This window comes from Botryllus schlosseri, chromosome 8 (genome assembly GCF_051294905.1).
Source record: "Botryllus schlosseri isolate E-star chromosome 8, Bs_hap1, whole genome shotgun sequence".
NCBI classification, from domain to species: Eukaryota; Metazoa; Chordata; class Ascidiacea; order Stolidobranchia; family Styelidae; genus Botryllus; species Botryllus schlosseri.
This window is the reverse complement of record NC_137243.1, coordinates 28180802-28205395: the sequence shown is the minus strand read 5'-3', so window position 1 is coordinate 28205395 and position 24594 is coordinate 28180802. Positions and strand designations below refer to the sequence as shown.

Genomic DNA, 24594 nt, shown 5'->3' with positions numbered 1-24594 from the left:
TTATGCCACTGCCAAAGCTATAAAGTAATAAATGACTTGCACGTAGGAATTGCTTTAAATCTTCAAAGAATATCAAAAATTTGCTCAAATGAAGTTGAAGTCAGCCCATACTCCGTTAAGCGCGACTGCTGGAGTTTGAGTTTGGCAAGCTTTCTAGAATACGAAATAAGTTTAAACTTCAACAATCGTCTTTTCAAAATGGTTGTGAAACACATGTTTAGTCAGAATGTATACAGACCTTGTCAATTTCTAGCGCCCCCCAGGTTGAGAACCCCTGGTTTAGAGAGTCAGCTTTTTTATCCTGATCGTGCAAAGCGCGTGAAATTTCTATAATTCATAACTGAATCCGTCAATATGATCGGACATTGCATATATATTGCTATCAAATTTTATCCTCGCTCTGCTCACGTAATCTGATTTACCGGCAGAGAGGAGTGAGGTGTGTTTGAACCCAGCAAACAATTTACAGACCAAATATGCAGAAAAGCTGAGTTGATTTGGTAGATATGAGAGCTCAGCGGGTTAGTAGAAAGGGGGATTTTGTGTCGAGTCAATTCCATGTCTTTTCTATGTATTTTATTAGTGTGAATATTACGCAGATACTACAGCGTTTTCTCATCAGCGCGTGGGATGTAGATCCGCTGGTTAAAAGACCACCCTGACACACTCCTTCCTGCTACACCTATTTTGGCATACCTGATCATAATATAATGCCGTCACATATGCAATGTTATCCACTACCCATTACCTGTATTACATAAAGATCATGAAACAGATAATAACATGAAATGAGTAGGAGAAGCGAAAACAAATTAGAATTGACATTATTGAAAAAGCCAAGACAACTAACAATACAATAAAATGAGGATTAAGATACACAGGGCCGTAACAGCACTTCGTCAGACCCCCCCCAAAACTTTGTTCTTGGGCCCCCCATAGGGTTATAGACCCCCCCCCCCCCTCCGGCGATACACTGTTTACCGATCTTCATCATATTTATTGGGAGTTTGTTTAGTGATGAAGCTTTCGTCGCCTAAGCGCGCGAAGCGCGAAAAATTTCTAGAATTCATGATTTCTTCGGTCAGTATGATCAGGAATTGCATATATTGTTATCAATTTTTATCTTCTCTCTGCTCACTTAATCAGATTTGGCGGTAGAGCTGAGTGAGGTGTGTTTGAAAAGGTAGGACCACTCAATAATAATTAAACATCTTCGGGCGTATACCGGTTGGCAGGAACGAAACAGCATTTCGTCAGGCCCCCAAAAACGTGGGTCTTGGGCTCCCAAAGGGTGATAAAACGACCCCCCATCCCGTTATTCGCGTTTGTCACGAAATTATCCGTACTGTACCGTGAGCCAGCGCGAAACGCGAAAATTTTCGATAATTTATGATAAGATCGGTCAATCAGATCGGCGATTGCATATATATTATGCTACTCACTGACTCACTGACTCACTGACCTCTCTACTCACTTAATTAGATTTACCGGTAGAGCTGAGTGAAATGTCTTGAAAACGGGAGGGCCCATAAATAATGATTAAATATCTTCGGGCGGGCGGACCCATTGATATGACTTCGTTACATGATGTTATTTCGTGACTTCCGGTCTGCTATATCAAAAAATATAGAATCGCCCAAACGTAGGCTTCTAAACTAAGAGACGCACACGATTTCAAATTGGTATTTCTTCACTGGCATAAAAATTTTCCCAGCAGGATAGTATTTGTCATGTGAGGTTCAGATTGCATAGACAGGAACATTCGGCGCCAGTCATTTAGGCGCCTAGGGACAATTAAACCTATATGTATTTTGTATAGCCTATATAACGAAGTCTTCGGTCTGCATAAGGGCATATAGACCTTTTCGGCCAAGCTTTTCTCGCTACCGATCGTTCTGGCACACATCTTGGAGTCGCATGTTATATGGCCTAAAACTTGATTGTATGTCTTGGTGGGTCGTGGCGCGGTAATGGGCCAATACCAAATAATAATGATAAATGGCTACTTGAATTCGCGCGCATCGCGAAAAAAATTTGAAATAATTGCACAAATTTTCAAAAAAGACTCTCTGATTTATGCTAATTCACGAAATAATTTTGGGCCCCTTTCGAGCTCGCCCCCCCCCCAATTGGGGGGTTTGGGGTACGGCAGTTACGGTGCTGAAGATACATAACTGAGTGGATAATATGTCTCTGCAATGAGTATTAAAATTGCTTTCAAGTGTAGGCAGATACAAAATATTTCAGTTACTATGACAAACATGCAGCTTACAATGAAAAAATGATACATATTTGGATACAGCACATGAAAAGTTGACTATATAGTCAATAGACCGAACCAAGAGCACCCAAATATCAACATATTACGGAAGTAGATACTGAGGTTAGCGGATTGCATGGATTTAGTGACAGAAAGGTTTATGTATCAGCTATGGCCAGGCCTGTTTATTTTTGGATTCCTCCAAAAATAACTAAAATAGATTAGTTTTGGATGTTTTGAAATTTTATTTTTGGAGAATCTCCAAAATAAGAAATGAAGGTGTTTTTATCCCTAATACTACATATAAAACTTCACCGAAAGTATGTTATTATATCATGTATTCATGTTCTTCAACACATCGACATCATCAGTGATCTTGATCTAACTTTCTAATACTTTCGTCACAAAGTCTTTGGCCAGGAGAATGCCCTCCAAATAAATATCAGTGGGTGACGCCCGGTAGAGACCATTTCCCCAGTTGATTTTCGAGAAATCAGCTTCGACCGTCGCAGTTGTGGGAAACATCGAGCCATGTGGGTCCAAAGTACTTACGCTCGTCAATAATGCGCTTGAAGGTGACGTCCATTTTGTATCGGACAGACATGGATTGGAATTGGTCTTCCATATTCTGTATCTACTCAGGTGTCCACTTGTTCGACAGCCCACCCCGGTGTTTGTCGATCAATTCACTGAGCTGCAAATAAAGTAGCTTACATATATGTATCACTCATGTTTATATTATTAGAATCTAAAAGAGCAAGAAGTCTTTGTTCTGTCCTGCCTACGAGGTTGCACCAATTGGTGTGGTAGACAGGGCAGAACCCTTTCATTGTCCACAACTTCAATTTTCTTTATGCCGTCGATGAGCCCTGCTATAAGGCTCCTGGCTGCCTCGAACGTGGCCTGCTTCTCTTCTTCATCGACATTCTCGAGAAGGTCGAAGACTGCACAGTGCACACTCTGATCCTCCACGAAATTGCGTGACTCAGTGAACTTGATAGCCCAGCACCCTCTGACTAGAGGACCTTCCTTGCCGCGGGTGTCATTGTCCCAGTCCTCAGCTGGACACCGAGCTCGAAGGCGTTCGACCAGGCGATGGAGCTTATCCTGATTCTCCACGATCAGATGGTCAAGTCCTTGAATCTTTGTGACGGTGGTGCTCACCTCTGTGGCCATATGCTCGAGGACGATTAGTTGGATCCACTCCTGCAGCGGAGGTGCACAGGCCGGACCCGGAGGAGTTTGGCACGGTGTCTAGTCAACCAAGTGGTCATCTTCTTAATTGACAACCAACGTGTGTCTACAAACTTGGGGCACATACTTTTCTTTTCCTGGATCAAGTCCTGTTGCCCTTGGAGGCAGCCATTCAGTCCCATCATCGTGTGGACGAAGTTATTGTTGTAGAGGTGGCGGTATTCGGCCTGCGTTACAAGGTCCCGCCCGCACCACACTCGCACGATTTCATACCATGCCGCCTCTTCAACCCTTATCGTGTCGCCTCTGATCCTTCCAGTGAGTGGAAGTACTTTTAGCGTTTCGGAGACCCCCTCCGCACACACATGCTGTTTTCGTGTGTGTTTATGAGTTTCCTGGTGGTTGTTTCAACAGTATTTACACTGCTCTCACTCGTGCATTTCACAAAAAAATACGAAAAAAATTCATCCAAAAAAAGCTTATTTTTGGATGTTTTCAAATCTTATTTTTGGAGAATCTCCAAAAATAAAACCCAATATCCAAAAATAAACAGGCCTGGCTATGGCACAGTGCACATTGATTAGGTTGGAGAGATATATACTCAAGTCTAGAAAGTGGAGTGATACTCTGCCTGGAAAGCTGAAGACCTAACAATATTGTGAACAGAGAACAAAATATTTGAGTGGCTGCACTGGTATAGACATTACCAAATTATTAGAATTGACAGCAAGATAACCAGCAAGACATTGAAGTGAGAATTAGTGCAGTTTCTTAGGCTGTAGTGATACTCAGCCAGGAAAGTAATTGACCTAGCAGACAGCAAACCGTTGTAAATAATGCGAGCGAAACCTCCGACAAATGATACGATAAAACATTAGAATCGACAGTCTTACTAGAAGCAGAATAACTATCATGAGGGGTTAGAGAACAGAAGCCCGGGAAGTGACCATCAGAAAGTACTGCATACTGGCCGAACAAATCCATGTGTAACTGCTCCTAACGTAAGGAGAGTTATTGATACCACTTTTAATTGAACTCAAATTCCACGACCGATCCAGGCAAACGATGATCTGTTGCTGAAGATTGAAATGATATATTCCAGTGGTTCCCAACCTTTTCCCACCAACGTACCATTTCGAGGTTTTATGCAGTGCTCGCGTACCACCTACATAAGTTTCGCGCGCCGAAGGTGGTCAAAAATGTATCCACCCTGTTGAGCTGCCAAGGCAGCGTAACAGAAAATAAACTGCCCAGTGCCCATTTTAAGGGGCAGTATATGATTTCTGTGGTGGATCGATTTGGAATTCTTGTGGTCAAATATATTAAAACGTAATTTTGTTAGGTATGAATCCCACGACTAAATCTCTTCCTAGTATGCCAGTGGTTCTCAACCGGGGGTCCGTGGACCCCTAAGCCTCTGAATTTAAAAATATGGTAATTAACTTCTTTTATTTTTTAAATTATGGACATCATTGGGCTCGCCTCATTACTGCTACAACTTAATGACTGCATGACATCAACAGAACAACGGCGCAAAACCCATTTTGATTGCCCAAACTGGCTACTCGTACAACCGTATTTCCGTTTAGAGATGTTTTGTTGGGGTTTGTGAAAATTAGTTGGAGTAGTAAGATCAACCAGAGTGAATTGGCAATGTTTGCAAAAATCAATTTCCTCTTGTGATATACATAACCACCATTTCAGAATAACTTCAAGATGAGCTGCTAGATGGAAATGACTATAGGCTAAAAATCAATAAAAATATTTTTCTCAATTTTTGTGTCATATATGCAATGTGACATTACCGAAAGGTGTCGTCGGAAGCGTTACCCGTTATTATTACATTCCTCACCAACTATCTTTGTGGAAATGGAATTTCGTCACTCGTTCATACCATATCGAAGCGGCGAATCTTCAAGACGCGACCACGTATTTCTGGAAATGAAGCTGTAGAATTCGCTTTGAAATAAAAAGTCTAACCAATTCCTACAAAAAATTACGATGTTATTTTCAAAAAAGTCATTTTGTTGCTGTTTATCATTAAACTACAGTTAATATTTGCACAAGACAGATGACGATAATGGAACTAAATTTTGAAATGAAATGTTCGTGTGTAGGGGGTCCGCGAGGGTTCGTGACGGTGCAAAAGGGGTCCGTGAAGACAAAAAGGTTGAGAGCCACTGCCCCTACCCATGACTACGACCTTACTAGAACAGCGACGGATTCAAAATACTCAAAATCAACCCCTCCTGAACTAATAACTCCATTTGGTCAAAAAAAAAAAAGAATCTACTCGCGTACCACCTGGAAGACCTCCGCGTACCACTAGTGGTACGAGTACCACAGGTTGGGAAACACTGATATATTCGAATGAAAGACGTAACAAATGAATGTCCCAAATGCAGCTAAATAAGGTAGGTCGTGAAACTAGGTTTTAAAATAGTGGTCGCCTGCGGTTAGAGTTAGATAGAGAGACAAGCCTGCACGATGAAAACACAAGTTAATGACTATAAAGCGATCACACATAACGCAACGTAAGCAACAACGTACATACAGCAAATCAACTAAACTAAAGAGGCGACGCCCAATCAGCATATATATAGGACGGAACACGCGGCGCTTCATCCACTAATGATAATAATCACTACACTAAAACACTGCAGATTACTGCAGTAAAACCATGACCGCTAACAAATGGTCTTTTAATCGTCAATAATGATACCAAATGACACCACCCCTATTTCACCGCAACATTTAGCAAATACAGCGCTGGAGTCAACCAGAGCAACCTTATATAAGCGCTAACCAAATGCCCCATTAGTTTTCCCATCTACTACTTAGCGCTTCGCGGATTGAAATACGCATTAAAGCGAACGGACGCGACTTGTCACACTCTTGCTATTTCTGCTCCTTATTTCTCTTCGTTCCTCTTCTCTGTCGCGTCCACTTGAGGAGAGAAACAGTCGGACGCGTTTACGGATCGTGAATTCCTGGGTGATTCTTCCTTCAATTGTCAGCACCTTGAAAATTGAAAACAATGTTGTTGCAAAATGCATGACAATTTGAAAGTTACATCATTCTAATTATTCCAGTCATGGCCGTGAATCGTTACAGGTGCGGTAACCATTAAGAATTATTACTACACTTCAACTACAAATACAATAGATTGTATAAAATACAATACATTGAATAAAATAATTACCAATTCTTTTACGTTGATCGAGTCCCAATAGATGAAATATGTCAAAGAATTTGCTCAAAAAGTTTGTATAATTTGACATATTTCGAAGTGCACCTTTCAAATCTTTCATTTCAAGACTCCCAACATTTTATTATTCGAAGTTGGATGGCTTTACCAATACAAGCAAACAGTTTGTATCGCAATTGACAATTATGTAGAGAACGCTGCGTGACATGTGAGTAGGCCTACCCTAAAACGTTTCTCTGACATGCACATTAGGGCTCTTCAAAAATGACTTTTTTTCTCGGATCGCGCTGGCTGCTTGATGGGGTTGTTGGGTTGCCTAGTTTGGGCCTGCACACCAAGTTTGGTTCGGTTCCGGCCAGTGGCCGCGTTGCTGCAGGGGAGGAGAGTTTGTATTTGTTATGTGGGAATGGATGCCGGAGGATTTGAAGGTTTTCTGTTCGCCCCATGGGAGTGTTAGGTTGTGTAGTGTGTAGAGGCATCTTTCGTTTATTTGAAATCAAAAAGAGGCGTTTCTTACACGATGTAAGATTTAACATCATCATGAAGACTAAATGATGCAACACATATTTCATCATACTATTGAACGTAAGGAAACATTACATACAGCACAAACTTGAAAGAATGTCTTCATTAAATGCAAGCAGGCCTATTATAATCTCTTCAATGTTGTTTCAATCTTTGGAAAGGCATATTTCGTATAATTGGAAATAGAGAGACGTTTCTTAAACTTTTTGCGAACTAACATCATCATGAAACATAGTGTTACAAAAGCATTTGATCACAATATTGATTGTAAATTAGAATTTTGATGAAAATTACGGAGCATAATCGTTTAGGTTGATTCTAGAAAGGTTCGTCTTATTTGCGCCATTGTCGCAGTGGTGATCGGTCCAAGTATGTCTTTCTGCTGGTTGATTTTGTTTTGTATTCGTAAAGTGATGGACTTTTCCAGCCAGAGGACACTCGGCTGAACTCCCACGTACACGCGTCTGTTTCGCATTCTCCATACTGCTTGCTTGAAAATTGTAATTATTTGAAGCAGTGCATTTTCTTTGGGGCTGTCAGGCAGATTAAGCCCTACGATGAGCTTCTCTGAAGGCTGCGTTGAAGATTCGTTTGCCGCTTTATCCCAGGCTTGTAGTAGTCGGGTTATAATTGCTTTGGTGACTTGACATCTGACAAAGAGGTGTCTGATGTTTTCGATACCTGTGTTACAGAATTCACATTCCGAACTGTGCGTGCCAAGTCTTTCGTACATTCTGTCTTTTGTATATAGGGTGTTATGCCCAACTTCCCAATTAAAGTTTCGTTCAGCGGGTCTAAGCGTGTTGCTGAATACATTCTTCCAGTTCACCCATACGGGCGCTGGATCTCAGCTTCTTTTTCGAGCAATTACCTTCTTGTAAATTGCTCTTAGGCTTTCTTTTTGTATCTCTTCTTTCGTTATCTGGTAGTTTTCTATAACTTGCAGCATAGATTTCCAATGTTGAAGTGGATCGAAGGCGTGCGGTCTCGCGTTGTTCAATCTGTAATTTAAGAACTTTGAAAAGGTTATTGCAATCTGTTGTTCTACCCTTTTCGTCCAGTCGTTGTTGTCGCTCTCTGATGTTTTTAAGAACTTGATCGCCGGTTTTATGAACTGAAGGTCGAGCTTCGTTGGGATGTCTAAGAGGTCAAGTCCGCCTGCGATCTTGTCTTTGACGATCGTTTCATATTCAACTCTGGCGTAGTTGTCGAAAAGCGTCTTCATGATTAGTTTTTTGAGCTTGCTTCTTATCTCGAGCGGCATCGGTTCAATAATACCTAGGTAGACAAATTTCGGGAGTATTTTTGTTCGAATCACAATTACCTTTTCGTCGATCCTCATCTTCAGGTCTTTGGTTTTTCGACATATTTCAGCGGCATCATCGTAGAGTGATCTCCATTGTTTTTTGTTTTTGCCTTTGGTTATCGAAATCCCCATTATTTTTATGTTGTCAACCCACCTTAAGTTAGACCCTGGTGTGCTGTCATCTGGTCCAAATTGTATCCCTTTCGTTTTTTCCTCGTTCATCTCCAGGTTACTTGCTCGCGTGAATTTCTTGATGATTCCGATGCAGTATTCGGCGTCTGCTCTGCGCGAAGTCGTCAAGGTGATGTCATCGGCGTAGGCTGGTGTTAGGATTTCTTTCCTCATTCCTGACAATTTATATCCAGCGGTTTTCTTATTCAGTACCTGGAGAAGAGGTTCCGTGGTCAGGGTAAATAAAATCATTGAAATAGGATCACCTTGTTTTATTCCTCTTCCTATTTCGATCGTGTCGCCGACTCGACCATTGACGGATATTCGTGCTGTGCTATTTTTGTACACATTTCCAATGTACGTTAGGGCTTTGGTTCCAAAACCTATTTTCTTTAAGACACTCAGCATGAATTCGTGCGAAATTGAATCGTAGGCTTTCTTGAAGTCAACAGATACAATTGTTCCTTTCTTTCGTTCTTTCATGTTTTCGGAAATCTCTCTGAGTAGAAGGTTCAAATCCTCTATTTTGTTGGGCCGATTGACGTATTGATGTTCATGAAAAATTTTTGGAAGAAATTTCTGGATTCGAAGAGTTATTATCTTACTTGGGATCTTATAATCCACGTTCAGCAACGTGATTGGCCGATAATTTTTTAGATTGGATTTGTCTCCCGTTTTATGGATTACTTTTACAACGCCTTCAAGGATTTTCTGATTGATCTCATTTCCCCCATACAGTTCGTTGAAAATTTCTACCAAATCATATTTGATTGTGTCCCAATTCCATTGGTAAAATTCCGCACTAAGCCCGTCTGGTCCGGGCGTACGGCACTTATGTTGACTGAAAACCGCCATTTGGACCTCTGCTAAGGTAATTTCAGAGTCTAGTTCACTGACCTGTTCGTCGGATAGAGTTGCATTGACATGGGCGAGAAAGTCCTCGGAGCATTTCTTATCGATCGGTCTGTTTTTGAACAGATCTCGGTAGAACTTGGCTGCTATCACTCGTTTCTTGGCATGATCGGTCGTCTTCTTGCCGTCTGTGTCCGCAAGCTCGTTTATGTATGCGGGCTCTCTTCTTTCCCTTATTTTCTCAAAAAGTAATGACGGTATTTTGTCAAGGCAGTTTTCGCTTTCAATTTTGGCTTGGAGTTGAAGCTTTTGAAGGCTTTCAGCTTCCAGATTCCAAATTTTCTTTTTTGCGCGGCGGTATTCATCCAGAAGGGGTTTTCCTTGGTCAATCTCTTTCCTTATTTTATTCAGATTCTCCAGCTCGGTTTCGAGCTTGATGCCTTTCTCTTTTCTCAATCGATTCGCTTGTTTTATCGCAATCGTTTTGATTTTGTCTTTTATCGCTATCCACCACTCTAATTTCGTTTGACATAAGATAGGGTGTAAGGTTTGCCATTTCTCCCATCTTGATGCCAGCTCATTTTGGAAGTGGTCTTCTTGATATATCATGGTGTTGTTTTTCCAAATCTTTTCTCCGATTTCGCGTTCTTGTATTACTGTTTTCAGGAGGACTGCATCGTGGTCGGAGTATGGGCATGATCTATGCTCGCACGATTTCAAGGTTGTGGTTTGCATGCGTCGTATGTGCACCGTGACCTGCGAGAGGCACTGGTGTGGGGAGAACGTGAGAGCGGCGGCGGTGGTAGGTCGGACTAAGTTTGCCTGTACTAATTCTGTGAATACAATTACTATCTACAAGCTATCGCGGCAGTATGTCGACGGTGAGGATAACGGACCTTATGCCTTTGTATGTGGACTTCGCTACTTCGGGCGATGTAGCTGTGTGGCTTGATAAATTTGAGACTGTTGTGAAACTGCGAGGTAACAAGCCAGAAGAATATGTTCCTCTACTGTTGGGCACCGCGGCGTTCTCAGTATATAGACAATTGAGTGATGAGGATAAAAAGGAGTACAATAAAGTAAAGGCTGCTCTCTTGGCAGCGTTTGGCGTCAATTGTTACGATGCGTACGGTCAGTTTCAGCGTAGGACTCTTCAAGAAGGTGAGAGTGTTGATGTTTTCGTAGCTGACCTCCAGAGACTAGCTGCTCTTGTGGGTATGGATCCTGATGCTTCAGAACCGATAGTAAAGTGCGCTTTTGTGACGGGGCTTCCGATCGATGTGGCATGCCAGCTAAAATCTCTTGCTGAAATTGAGAAACTGAAAATTGGTGAATTGGTGATACGAGCTAGAATGATCTTGTCCACCAGGGTGCCTGTTGGTATGCTCTGTGCGGCTGGCACATATAAAAGGAAGACTTTTGAGTGCTTCGCTTGTGGGAAAGACGGACATATAGCACGCGAGTGCCCAAATAGAGATAAATGGAGACGTAGTTATGGCCGTGGACAGCCGCCAATAGAGTGTTTTGAGTGTGGTAACCCTGGTCATATAGCTCGGTTCTGCAAGAACGGTGCTACACGGCCAATCAATCAGGGAAACGGCAATGGGGAACGGTCAGCATCGGATGGGTTCCCCAGCCACCGACAGTGAGGAAAAAGGTGCTGCCAATCATTTCTGTAAAAATATTTGGACTATCTGTAGAAGCTCTCGTTGATAGTGGTTGCCAGAGATCAGTGGTGCGAGAAGATGTGTGTAAGCAATTGGGCGTGCCAGTGAAGGGACCGAAACTAGTTGTGGAAATGTTGAATGGTGAATTAACACGTTGCCATGGTGAAGCGACAGTCAAACTAGAAATTGACAAAGTTGACCTCTGTATGGAAGTTTTAATAGCAACTCGTCTGGTTTGTGATGCAAGGGTGATTCTGGGGACGAATGTGATCGAGATGATGGATGGGGTGTTTGTTGGTCCAGATCTTCGAGTACAGTTTGGTGCACTTCCCACATATGCTGCTGTCGGTGTGAGTTGTCAGGAAGAAAATGAAAAGTTGAGTGAAGAAGATGAGAAGCCGATTAAAGAAGAAGTTGTGAAGTTGAGCGAAGAAGAAGTTGAGAAGCCGATTGAAGATGAAGTTGAGAAGTTGAGTGAAGAAGAAGATGAGAAGCTGAGTGAAGAAGAAGATGAGAAGTTGATTGAAGAAGAAGTGGAGAAGCTGGTAATTGATGATAAAGATTTTAACGCTATTTTTGATGGTTCAAAGTGGGTTGTAGAGTGGAAATGGACGAATGAAGAACCAACCTTGTCAAACCGTTGTCCGGGGTACGCGATTCCCCCTGAGTGCCAAGAAGAGTTCCATCATGAAGTGAATCAATGGATTCAAAACGGCTGGTTGGCAGACTTTGATATGGGATAGCATTATCTTCTAGTTTGTTGCATTGTTTAGTGATTTGTTTCATTTCGTTCGCTTTTGATCTTGAGATCAGTGGGGTATGTGGTTTGCATGCGTCGTATGTGCACCGTGACCTGCGACAGGCACTGGTGTGGGGAGAACGTGAGAGCGGCGGCGGTGGTAGGTCGGACTAAGTTTGCCTGTACTAATTCTGTGAATACAATTACTATCTACAAAGGTGATGGATTCGGACACGTATATTCGGTCGAGTCGTGATTGCCCACCACTGTACTTATATGTAAATTCTTTTTTGGTTCGGTACAGACTTCTGAAGGCATCCTTCACTCCCGTTATTTTCAGGCTTTCTTGTAAGGCCTCCGTATCTTTTTTGTCTTTCAACGGAACCGTGTTGATCCTGTCAATCTCTGGTTTTTCAACAGAGTTGAAGTCTCCGGCTATGATCTTATTTGATGATTTGAACGTGCTTCTGGCCATCCTATAGAATTGTGGTCTTTTCTTTGCGCTATCAGTATGCGCATATATGTTTGTCAGTTGTAACTTAACGTTTCCTATTATTGTATCAATGTTGATTATTCTGCCTTCTGGGTCTTTATGTGTTCCGATTATTCTTATATCAGGCCTTCTCGGGCTCAGCAGTATTGCAGTGCCTGCAGAATTTTCATCGTACGAGTTCCAAAAGGATCTGCCACTCCACTCTTTTTCCCAAATCAATTCTGTTTCTAGGGTGGTGTGGGTTTCTTGCATAAAACATACATCTGCATTTGATTTCTTGAGATAATCAAATATCAGGGATCTCTTCGTGCTGTTATTTAGGCCGTTTACGTTAAGCGTTATCACTGTCAGTCGATCCATTGTTCTCGTTAGGAAAAGAAATCTCGACTTCTGCTTTCTTGCGTGCTGCAACCCGGACAGTCGCCTTTCCCTTTCATTTCCGTTTTCTTTAAAAGGTTGTAGCAGCATTTCGCAATGACCCCTTCTCTGCTGCACATCGGGCATTTGGTCTTATTGCTCTCGTAAAATTGTTTTGCAGTTATCACAAATTTAATTTCTCTATCGCAACAGGAGCGTATCACTACGTGTTCCATGCCGCAGTACAGGCAATCGTAGATGTTTCGATCGTCAGGCAAGGTTATTGGCTTCTTGCAGCTTATGCAGCAGCTCGATGTCATTGGTTCAGCAATCGACAGGCTCACGGCCTTTCTGGAGGGTAATATAATTTCGTCGGATTCGGCGCTTTCTCGACTCCTTTTATTTGCGTTCTTGGTGTTCGGATCTGGTTTCGACATGTTGAGCGACGCCCGTTCCGTGTTCTGCTCATTACCTTTTAAGGTAATGCTTGGCTGTTTGACGCGGTATTGATTGTCAGCTTGATTGGTCTCGGTCTGGCGATTTTCTTCCTGCGAGGGTGTGGTGCAGGTTTCTTGTGCTGGAGGTTCGTGGGAATCCTTCCCTATCTCGTCACTTTCGTGAGAACTTTGTTGTTCCACGTCTTCATCATTCTTGGTTTTTACCATAACATCTATTTGGGGGTTTCTTGCTGGACATTGTCTGTACAGATGTCCAGGCTCATTGCAATATCCACACGTCTGTGTCTGCCCGTAGTATCTCACATATATTCTTGTCGAGCAGATCGTAATGTAGCTCTTGATCGGGTTTTGTTCTAGGGCTTCCCTATTCAGTAGGATTCTTCTGATTCCATTCTTGATTCCTAGTTTGTTTTTCTGGTGCGTTATCTCACTGATCTGGCCATGATGTTCTTCAAAGTATTTCCTTATGCACTCGTCTGTCATTCGAATCGGTACCCAATTCAAGTAGACTGGCATCTTATCACGGACATAGAGTCGGTGAGCTGGTAAGGAGATTCCTTCGGCTTTTAGCTCATTGATTCTTCGGTTCGCCTCTACGGCGTTTCGTCTTTCATCGAAGGTCAGATCTATTTGTCCTGTCGGAAATTGTACAATTCCGTCAAGTACCCTTATGGAGACACCAATTGTTTTCAGAACCTCCAATAATTCCCTTTCTTCTGGGAGCTTGCGGAACTTCAAACCAAGATCACACGTTCTGTCAACAATATTGAGTCCTGTTGTAACCTTCGCATATGTTTGCAGGGCCGCACCCTTTGCGACGTCATCCTCCGTCATCTCACTTCAACCTCAATACCACAGCGCTACAGAGCGCTGAGGTTATCACCCCTTCTACTACTACCTTCTAACAGCTAAAAATTCCTTTAGTAAAAGGCGAAAGTTTTGTACGTGTAATGAAGAGAAGCCAGAGTTGTGTAGTGTGTAGAGGCGATGTTCGCCAAATTTGGTTAGGTTCCGGCAGGTGGAGGAGGAGTTGTTGCCGTCGAAGGGTTTGGATTTGAATGGAATAGTATTTACGGTGGGCACCACTATAATAAATAATTAAAGAATTTGTCACCGTTAATACTATTTTATTCATAGTCCGGATTTTTCGACAGCCGTGGCTCCGCTTCCACTGGTTGGAGTTGAGCCGGGTTTGGTGAACATCGTTTCTATACACAGCCTGACACTTTCATGGGGCGGGCAGAGGGTTTTCAGATTTTTTGCTATTTGTTTTTGTATAGTAAATAGAGGCTTTCTTCTCCTGTGGCGGTGCGGCTGCTGGTTGGAGTTGGGCCGGGTTTGATGTGTGGGCTTGGATTGGGTGGCCTGACAATTTTGTCGGGTGGTCAGTGCGATTTGAGAGGGGAGTCAATTTTGAAGAGCCCCAACGCACATTGTTATCAGCCTATACAAATAAATTTTGAGCATAGGCTTACGACTAGCCTATCACGTGAAGCATTAAAGAAACAGTCTGCAGTTGCTTAATTCTCACAAAAATGCTGAATCTACACAAGTGCGCTATCAATCGGAGGTTCGCAAATTTTATCATAACATCGAGCCGATGCTTACATTTACAGTATATACAAAATATGTAATGAGTTTGAATGGAAGGTTCAACAGAATTCAAATTTGGAGCAACGCCAACTATTTGAGAATACCTGGAGTATCATATCATAGTGATACGCCACGAATTTTGGACGCATGACAATCACATGAAGCATGAAAAAATACTCTGTGGTTGTTAAACTCTCACAATGTCACAAAAATACTGGTAATCTATACTAGTGCGATATCAATTTTAAGTTTGAAAAGTGCATTCTGACACAGATCCGATGCTTACATTTACAGTAAATACACACTATTTTGCGACGTAAACTGGAAGGTCCAACACGACCGAACTTTGGAGCAAAGCCCACTATTTGAGAATCCCTGCAGCTGCAGTATCATATCATAGTCAAAAAATACCGGCACGAAATTCCAAACATCGGTCAATAAGGGATATGGAACATTCATCTAAATTCAACAAATAATGTGAAATACGGCCTGACAAGCTAGATATGATAATCAACATCACATCGAGTGAATTTAGCAAAAAATAGAATCATTCCACTACGAGTTTGGAAGATTTCACTATGATTCATTACAAAATTTGTACTTATATCTCCTGCAATAGCAATCCCTTTACCAGATGCAGTGGAATCATGAAATATCCATTGAAAGTAGACGTTATGATCATTATCAGGGTCTGGTATACTTTCCTACCCACGACAAAAGCTGTTCCTTTTGTGAATAATATCTCAAATGCATATTAGGGATGTTCAAAATAACCTTTTTTCCTGAATCTTGCTGGCTACGTGATTAAATCGTTAGGTTGCCTTCAAAAACGACGCATGCCAAATTTGACTTCATTCTAACCAATATTCGCGGGTTTCGTACAGTTTGAAAATTTTGAATTTGCCCTAAAATGCCAAAATTTTTTTTTTCAAATTTTCCTTCCAACCCCAGGAAATTGTTGCGCTGTCTTCAAAAACGATGCAAAACAAATTTGACTCAATTCCAGGCTATAGAAGCGGAGTTATTCAAGTTTTGCGATGATAATTCTGGGATGATACACCGATCAAGGATAATCCCAGAATTATCAAAGAAAAACTGAAATAACTCCTCTTCGACGGCTTAGAATTGAGTCAAATTTGTTTTGCATCGTTTTGGGAGACAGCGCAACAATTTCATGGGGTTGGCAGAAAAATGTGAAAACGCGAAAGCGTTATTTCACGTCAAATTAGTCGTACTGGATGCGTTTGTGACACCATTGTTGGCCATCCAGAGTTAAAATGCGGTTTTGGGAACAACACGCAGTATAATTTTCGTTACATACATTCCAGAGCAGTTAACTGGTAACGGTAATTGCGCAAATGCGCATGTGTCTCCGTGAATATGTATACTGTCCTATATATAATTTTGAACAAATGCGTCTATTCCCCACCAGAAACCATGTGGGGAATTCCCCACCGTTTGGGAACCACTGTTCTATTGAGTCTAGACACGGGGTCTCCGAGCAAAGTCTATCGTGTGACGCAATGATTGGTAATGTGGGCTACTCCAACTACGGTACATCATTCCTTGAGTGTCGACAGCTTACAAGCAACCATGATGCAACGTACTAATTGCTCAATGTGATTGATAATTACATTTCTTCTGAAATATTGTCCGCACATTTATGCTATTTATATAGCGAGATATCTTATTGGTCACATTTCAAACGATCTCACATTAGGATTATAGATCAGGGAATGGAGTAGATATAGTTTGAAATTCTCGCCACGCTAACCTCAACCAAATACTGTACTAATAATCACGCAGATCGCTGCAGTATTGATCGCCTGTAGCTGGGATATTTTATGGGTGCGCCTATCTAACAAATTATTTTGCGAGTATTTACTTCAGAATTGCATGTGCCTCATGCCAATGTACCGGAAATGCGATACTCTTATGGAGCAGGGGCGGGCAACTTCTCCAGTCAGCGGGCCGAATATAGGAAAATTAAGTACTTGGCGGGCCGGATTGCTGAATGGATACATTATTCGCGCATATATACAAGGAATAAATCGTATTTAATGAATGTATTTTATCGACAGCAATAAGCCACTTCAGAGACATTTCTCGCCGATAACGACTATACAAGTGGATTTGAAAACAGCATTGTCATACAGGCGCCGCCATGTCTGCTTCTCTCTGATCAACTAAATCACGGTGCAATCCTAATTAAGATTTCAAAGCGTTTGATAAGCCCGGTACCAAAAAATTATCAAGATTTGGATTCATTAGGGTTTATTTTATTTTCACACTTACAACAGTGGTTGCCTATTAAGGTCATGCACACCACGACAATGATATCAGTAATGTTCAGGTTCTTTGCTTTTTCGTATTCTTTCCGGACGACTTCCACACTCGCGCGCTCCCAACTTCAGTCTCTCACTCTCTTTCATGCATCCGGACTTGTTCTTTACTGCCGACTTCTTACTTGCGCGGCCCACAATCATACTGGGTTTTTCGAGACACTGCTATTGCAGTGAGGTTAGCGATGAGGAGCCCAGATAAACCTTCCACACATAGAAGATGGTTCGAACCGGGATTCGAACCATAGTCATTTGTTTCGTGACCCTGGCGCTTAACCAACTGCGCCACTCGCTTCCCCAAATTCATTAGGGTTGAGTACATTGTGAATGCCGATAATGCAAGTCTTCTCGCTTCGACGAACTTACGCGTAAGCTCCACTCTCGCACGCTGCGCAGTGCGCACACCTATATAATAACATACAGTCACTAAAATTTGACGTTTAGGCACGCAGTGGGGAATCTCGGCAGACAGGGGCCACGGGCCACATTATCATGCAAGACGGGAAACTGACCGCGAGCCGGGCAAAATCTCGTCGCGGACCGCATCTAGCTCGCGGGCTGTATGTCAGACATGGGGTAATCGCGATTAGTAATCGTAATCGATTACGACGATTACAGCATTTTCAAGTAATCGTAATCGCAATCGATTACATTCGAAAAAAATCCAAAGTAATCGTAATCGTAATCGACTACTTCACATATCTAATCGATTTTTTTGTGAAAGGACGATTACTTTTTATTTGTATAATGAATATGACATAACCGAACATTCGTGAACAAGGAGGAGATATTCTACCAGGTTATTGATAGCGCAAACGGTTGATTTTCAAACGCCACTTCTCATTATTACGTCAGAAGCATTAGCTTTGCTCGTCCTTGCGTAAGAAGTATCCGCACGTAGTAAATATATATTCGATGTACATTGTTGTGTTATTGTTAGAACAGTGTAAGCCACGCTGTATGTCAGGTTATCAATACACTCCAGACGGCACTACCTCGCAGCAAGATAATAATCACCACTCTGCCTAGTTTCTAATAGTAACTTATGTATTGATGTTTGGGTATGCTTAGATATACACAGTTTGACCGTTGCTGCTTGGCGAGCAGTAGGCCTATCTATGTAATATACGTACGTCAAATAAAACATTACCATGGTTAAAAGCAACAGCTGCTGATATATATCATAACCGTGCCGTTCTTTGCCGTTTCTCGTAACGGCACCTTGCAGTATCTGTATTAAGTGGAAGGTAGAATTTTAAGTTCACTTTATCTTATTCTCATATGACTCTACTTAAAACGGGCGCAAATCGTTATTTCACAATTCTTCACTCGACATTTACACCTGTCGCCATAGCCATCCGCTTATACACCATGTTAGCGTGGGTTCTAGGTACAATCAGGATCAAAACAGCAATTCGTCCCCCACTCCAATCGTTGGTATTGGCAGGGTTGTAACCAAGTCACAATGTTACGAGTCACAAGTCGATCTCACTTTTATAGTTTTGACACGAGTCAGGTCGAGTCATTTTCAATTCACCCCCGAGTCAAGTCCGAGTCCAAGTCAGCTAGTATAGGGTCGAGTCCGAGTCATAGTGTTTGACTCGACTACGAGTACAAGTCGGTATGTTCACAGATCAGTTTTCAGATCAATCCGGTTTTAGCCACTTTTTTCAACTCTGCTCGAGTGATATCGAATGGATCGTATTCATAATATAGTAATTTTTATCAGTTTTATCAGTATGCGGCCCTATTTCCATGTACCAGGACTGCATGATGATAGACGAAATACAAATAATGTGGTAACTTTACTATTCTTCGAAGTTACATGGAATGTCCGTCTTGGCCGTTCTAGTCTCGAGTCCTATGACTTGGTTTGAGTCATGCAAAATGACTCGAGTACAAGTCGAGTCAATACAAAAATTGACTCGAGTCAAGTCTAGTCACCAAAAAATCGCGACTCGAGTCATTACAACCCTGGGTATTGGGGCCCCATGGTGGTCAGTTTTCAAGTTGATCACTGAATTTCGTCTTAATATGGGTAATTGCATTATATTGCTATACATTCAGATTTACCGGTAGAGCTGGGGGCACGTAATTCATAATTATAGCATCTGGTATGTTGTTATAATTACTTTATTGTATGTTGTTAATTCGTGACCTCCCGCCTTTTATGTAATCAAAAGATACTGCACTCGCCCAAACGTAAGAAAATTTTCGTGAGACGCACACACAAATTGTCATGTCATCATTCTTCTGTGAGTACCCCTGCTAGCATTTGCATTGTTGGGGCTCAGATTGGAGAGACCGGATTATTCGTCACGCCCACAGAGCGCGGCTACTGACAATGGACACATACCCAAAGTTTTGGCCAAGGTCATTCTTTTGTAGCACACGTTGTGGAGTTGCATGTTGGCCGAAATTGCATACGTCTTTTGGTGTGTCGTACCGGGGTAATGACGGCCACCGAAATGCATATTCTTATGAATTATGCATGCTTTTTTTCTTGAGGGGGAGAGGTATGCATTTCAAAATCGAGCTATTTAGAGACATTATCTCGAAGAAAATTTTCAAGTTAATTAACTCTCTTGCAAATACTCTATTATAATTTATGTTGATTTACGAAATACTTTTGAGTCCCCTTAGAACTCGCTCCCGGTCGTATTGGGGAGTTCGGGGTGTGGCAGTTACGGACCTGACAAGAATGCAAATCGTTGGCTGCGACGAATAGTCCTGCATATAGTTGGGAAATGGGTGCATTATGACGTAACAAGCAAATGACTTATCATTTATAAAGAAAGTTGGTATCTCATTAGACCTTATCTTCATCGCAAGCCTTATATTGTCTTCCAATATCTCCAATATATTAGAAGCCAAACAAATGTAATCGTGAGTAATCGTGATTACTTTTGAAATGTAATCGTAATCGTAATCGACTACTTCCTGATTTTGCTGTAATCGTAATCGTAATCGCGGGATTCACAAGTAATCGTAATCGCAATCGATTACATTCGTGAAGTAATCACCCCATGTCTGCTGTATGTTACCCGTCCCTTTTATGAACTGTCTTAGATAACAATCTGCCGACTATCTCATTTTGCTCGTGGAAGCTGCAGAGTAGACGTACACGACGCCTCGCCACCGTAAACTAAACCTCACCAAAACAGACTCTTTATAACTATCACCAGGAATTTGATTCGCATCATGGCTAGCTTAAGCAAAAATGACATCCGAAATATCAATAATATAGGTGCTAGAAAAGGTACTATACTAATGATATTGAAATATTTGAAAGTATGGAATATGTATCAAGTATGGTATGGACCAGACATGGGGTAATCGCGATTAGTAATCGTAATCGATTACGGCGATTACAGCATTTCCAAGTAATCGTAATCGCAATCGATTACATTCGAAAAAATTCCAAAGTAATCGTAATCGTAATCGACTACTTCGCATATCTAATCGATTTCTTTGTGTAATAACGATTACTTTTTATTTGTACAAGGACCATGACTTAAACTGAACATTTCTGAACAAGAGGCGATATTATATCACGCTTATTGATAGCACCAACGTCTTATTTTCAAACGCCACTGCTGATTATTACGTCAGAAGTATCGGCTTTGCTCATCATTGCGTAAGAAGTATCCACACATAGTAAACAGATATCCGATGTACAATGTACAGCACATTGTACATTGTAATGTGATTGTAAAAATACCCGCTCGCGCTGGATATGAAATCTTCAGTGCAGTAGGCCTACAGATGTCACTCCTCGCAGCAGGATAATAGTCACCACTCTGCCTAATTTCACATAGTAACTTATTAATTGATGTTTAGGTAATGGGTATGCTTAATTAAACGCAGTTGGACAGTTGTTGTTTGGCGAGCCGTATGCCTATGTATTTGCGTACGTACACCGGAAATCGCTTTGAAATTTTGTACTACTAAAATGAGACATTACGATTTTTACAATGAAGCATTAAAAACGAACAGCTGCATATATATATCATATCCGAGCCTTTCTGTCTCGTAACGGCAGCTTGCAGCATATCTGTATTAAATGGAATGCAGAATTTCATGTTCACTTTATCTTTTTCTCATATGACTCTATTTGAAACGGGCGCCAATCGTTATTATCCAATTCTTTACTCAATATTTGGACCTGCGCCATAGCAACCCGCTTATGCACCATGTTAGTGTGGGTTGTAGCTAGAATCAGGACCAAATCAGCAATTCATTCCCCCACTCCAAACGTTGGTTTCGGTATATATTCCATAAGGTAGTCAATTTTCAGGTTGATGACTGAAATTCGTTAGTAATCTTGATAATTACATAATAATATTATTCATTTTCAATCCTCTCCCAGCCACCGATGTCCAGATTTACCGGTCGAGCGGCGAGCTCGTAATTCATATTTATAACATCTGATATGCTGTTATAATTACATAATTGCATGACGTCTGTTATATAATCAAAAGATATTGTAGTCACCCAAACTTGTAGCAGACTAAAAATGTCGTAGGACGCACACACAACTTCCCATGCATTCATTCCTCTGAGGGTGCCCGGGTTGCATCTGCATTTGGGGGTTCAGATTGGGAGGACATGACTATTCATCACGTCCATCAATCGTGGCTATTGACAATTAACACATGCCTAAAGTTTTGGCGTAAGACTTTTTTGGTAGCACACTTCGTGGAGTCACATGTTGGCTGAAACTGCACCGGTCTTTTGGTGTGTCGTGGTGCGGTACTGACGTGCACCGAACTTCCTATTGCTATAAATTAGACATGCTTTTTTGCTTATGGGTAGACGTATGCATTTCAGAACCAAGGTATCTACAGAAATTAAATTGCGAAGCTTGACGAAAAATTTCAAGTTGATTAAATTTCTCGAAAATAGTCTACAATTTATGTTGATTTACGAAATACTTTTGATTCCCCTTCGAGCTCGCTCCAGGACCGTAACTATACCGCACCCCAAAACCCTCCAATGGTGGGGGGGAGCTCGAAGGGGGTCCAAAATAATTTCGTGAGTATTTTTGAATATATATGCAACTTTATGCAACAACAATTTGATGGTGCCGAACCTCTTCGTTGTTGAGTACCATTATCCAAGAAAAATACACATGATTTATAGAAATTGTCAGTTCGGCGTCGGTCATCACCACGCCACGACGCATCAATACATACGAAGTATTAGGCCATGCAATACGCAACTCCGATAAGTGTGCAAGAACGATAAGCAGCAAAAAAAAACTCGACCTACTGCCCTTATGCTGTCCGAAAACTTTTATGTACATACAGATATGTTCAATTGTCCATAGTAGCCTATAAATGACTGGCGCCAAATGTTCCTGTACTGACAATCTGCAAGACAAGTGCCACCCCGCAGAGAAAAAATATTTGCCAGTGAAGAAATACCAATTTGAAATCGTGTGCTTCTTTTTGTTTAATACGTTTGGGCGATTTTAATATCACCTGACATAGCAGACAGGAATGCATGAAATAACAACGGGCCCACCCGAATATGTTCATTGTTCAATTATTATTTACGGGCCCGAATTTCCCAGGCAACACCTCACTCAGCGCTACCGGTAAATCTGATTAAATGGGCAGAGAGAGGGTAAAAAAATTATAGCAGTATATATGCAATACCCGATAATATTGACCGAATCAATATTGAATTATATAAAATTATTTAAAAAATTATGATCCCATGGGTGCCCAAGAAAAATGATTTTTTGGTGAGGGGAGGGGAACGAAGTGGTGTTTCGGCCCTTTCTCGCTCACCATCATATTGGGGAGTTTGGGGTGTGGTAGGTACGGACCTGCCAAGAATGCAAATCGGTGGGTGCGATCAATGGTCCTATATAAAGTTGAGCAAATATTATGACGTAACAAGAAAATGACTTATCATCGATAAAAAGGTTGTTGTCAGGCCTTTTCATCGTAATGCTTATATTTTCTTCCAATACATTTTCTTGGTTTTCTAATCAAAATGAATGTAATCGTGAGTAATCGTGATTACTTTGCCAATGTAATCGTAATCGTAATCGACTACATCCTGATTTTGTTGTAATCGTAATCGTAATCGTAATCGCGGGATTCAGAAGTAATCGTAATCGCAATCGATTACATTCATGAAGTAATCACCCCATGTCTGGTATGGACCAATGTTGGTATGGTATGGAAAATTGCAAGTATGGTATGGAGAGAGTAAGGCAAGTATGGGGTATGGAAAATTGTCGTTCCATACCATACCGTACCATGCCCTGGTTATGATACAAGGTTGACATAGGAATGTAGTTTTTTTCTCACCTTAAGTGAATAAATGTAGACGATCAGCGATTTCAGCAACACATCAACAATATACCGGTAATGCATCCACTTCCTTACCGGGCATCATACTCATCAACTATCCAATGTATGTAAAATGGCTGTAGCTGACATCCTGCCACAATACAATGTTACAAATAACTGAAAATACGGTACTATTGTTATGTACACCGAAACAGATCAGGCGAAATAAAATAGACGTCATTCTGGACGTGTTTGAAGGAAGCAAGTCAGCTCTCGCCTCCGTATAGCCTACCACATGCAATTACTTCGAAACAACAAGATACCTCGCAAGCTCTAAATAAGTATATGCTGTTTAGTTTTACCCAGTGCCAATGTCGGTCACAATTCTGATCGGGTATTTACAATGCAATAAAGTACGCAATTACTCATACAAGAAGTGTCGCCTGTGCTGCCTGGCAGATACAGAGAGTGACAAGAAATTTCAAATCAGTCACGCGATGATCATTGATGACGCTACGTAGAGTAAGCCTTTCCAAAGATATTAGTATTTACATGACATTCACCAGTGTACATGCAAGACAGCGAATATACTTATAATGAAGGTCGTAAATGAAAAAATAAACGGTTCGATAGACCAATTCGAGTTTTCAGTGTTTACAGTCGTATGCAGTGAAACCAAACACAGTAACGATATCTAATGGATCCAACGAACTTAATAAATGTGTACGAATATCACCGCAACGAAATTATTCCTGTTTAAATGTCACCCAATATGATCGTTTTTACATAATTTAGACATATCCTTGCAACAATAAAATCGGAACCTGATCGGCACCATCCCGCATGGTTCTTTTATTGTTGGGTGTTTGCTGGGAAAAGGTAGGACCCCTCAATAATAAGCATCTCCGGGTGTATACCCGTTGGCAGGAACGAAACAGCACTTCGTCAGGCCCACAAAAAAACTCGAGTCTTGGGCTCCCATAGGGTGATATACCGACCCCCCATCACGTTGTTCGCTTTTGCTACGAAATTATAGTTGTAGTCTACTGTTTATTGAGCCAGCGCCATGCACGAAAATTTTCAATATTCCATGATAAAATTTGTCAATAAGATCGGGAATTGCA

At 41.4% G+C, this 24594-nt stretch overlaps 2 protein-coding genes and 1 long non-coding RNA gene across 3 annotated transcripts; 1 reads left to right on the top strand and 2 right to left on the bottom strand.

Moving 5' to 3' along the window:
* Positions 1 to 1301: 1301 nt before the first annotated feature.
* Positions 1302 to 23655, bottom strand: LOC145445587 (uncharacterized). Its single transcript, XM_080323777.1, has 2 exons — positions 23489 to 23655; positions 1302 to 6474 (listed from the first exon to the last, which is right to left on the bottom strand). Exon 2 carries the CDS (start codon positions 3434 to 3436, stop codon positions 3002 to 3004), a length of 435 nt encoding a protein of 144 aa, XP_080179903.1. The 5' UTR covers positions 3437 to 6474; positions 23489 to 23655; the 3' UTR covers positions 1302 to 3001.
* Positions 6773 to 14664, top strand: LOC145445588 (uncharacterized). Its single transcript, XR_013917090.1, has 2 exons — positions 6773 to 7020; positions 14249 to 14664. It is a non-coding gene; the product is annotated as an uncharacterized LOC145445588 (long non-coding RNA).
* On the bottom strand, positions 7227 to 10251 carry LOC145445584 (uncharacterized). The gene is made up of 2 exons (XM_080323775.1): positions 9562 to 10251; positions 7227 to 8877 (listed from the first exon to the last, which is right to left on the bottom strand). The coding sequence occupies exons 1-2, from the start codon at positions 10249 to 10251 to the stop codon at positions 8035 to 8037; spliced, it is 1533 nt and encodes a 510-aa protein (XP_080179901.1). The 3' UTR covers positions 7227 to 8034.
* Positions 23656 to 24594: the final 939 nt, after the last annotated feature.

Excerpts from the sequence above, each read along its gene's own strand:
- LOC145445587 (XM_080323777.1), bottom strand. The coding sequence starts at position 3,436 with ATGGCCACAGAGGTGAGCACCACCGTCACAAAGATTCAAGGACTTGAC.
- LOC145445584 (XM_080323775.1), bottom strand. The coding sequence starts at position 10,251 with ATGCAAACCACAACCTTGAAATCGTGCGAGCATAGATCATGCCCATAC. Across the intron at positions 8,878-9,561 it reads CAACTCTATCCGACGAACAG|GTACTGAATAAGAAAACCGC; the intron begins GTCAGTGAACTA and ends CCTCTTCTCCAG.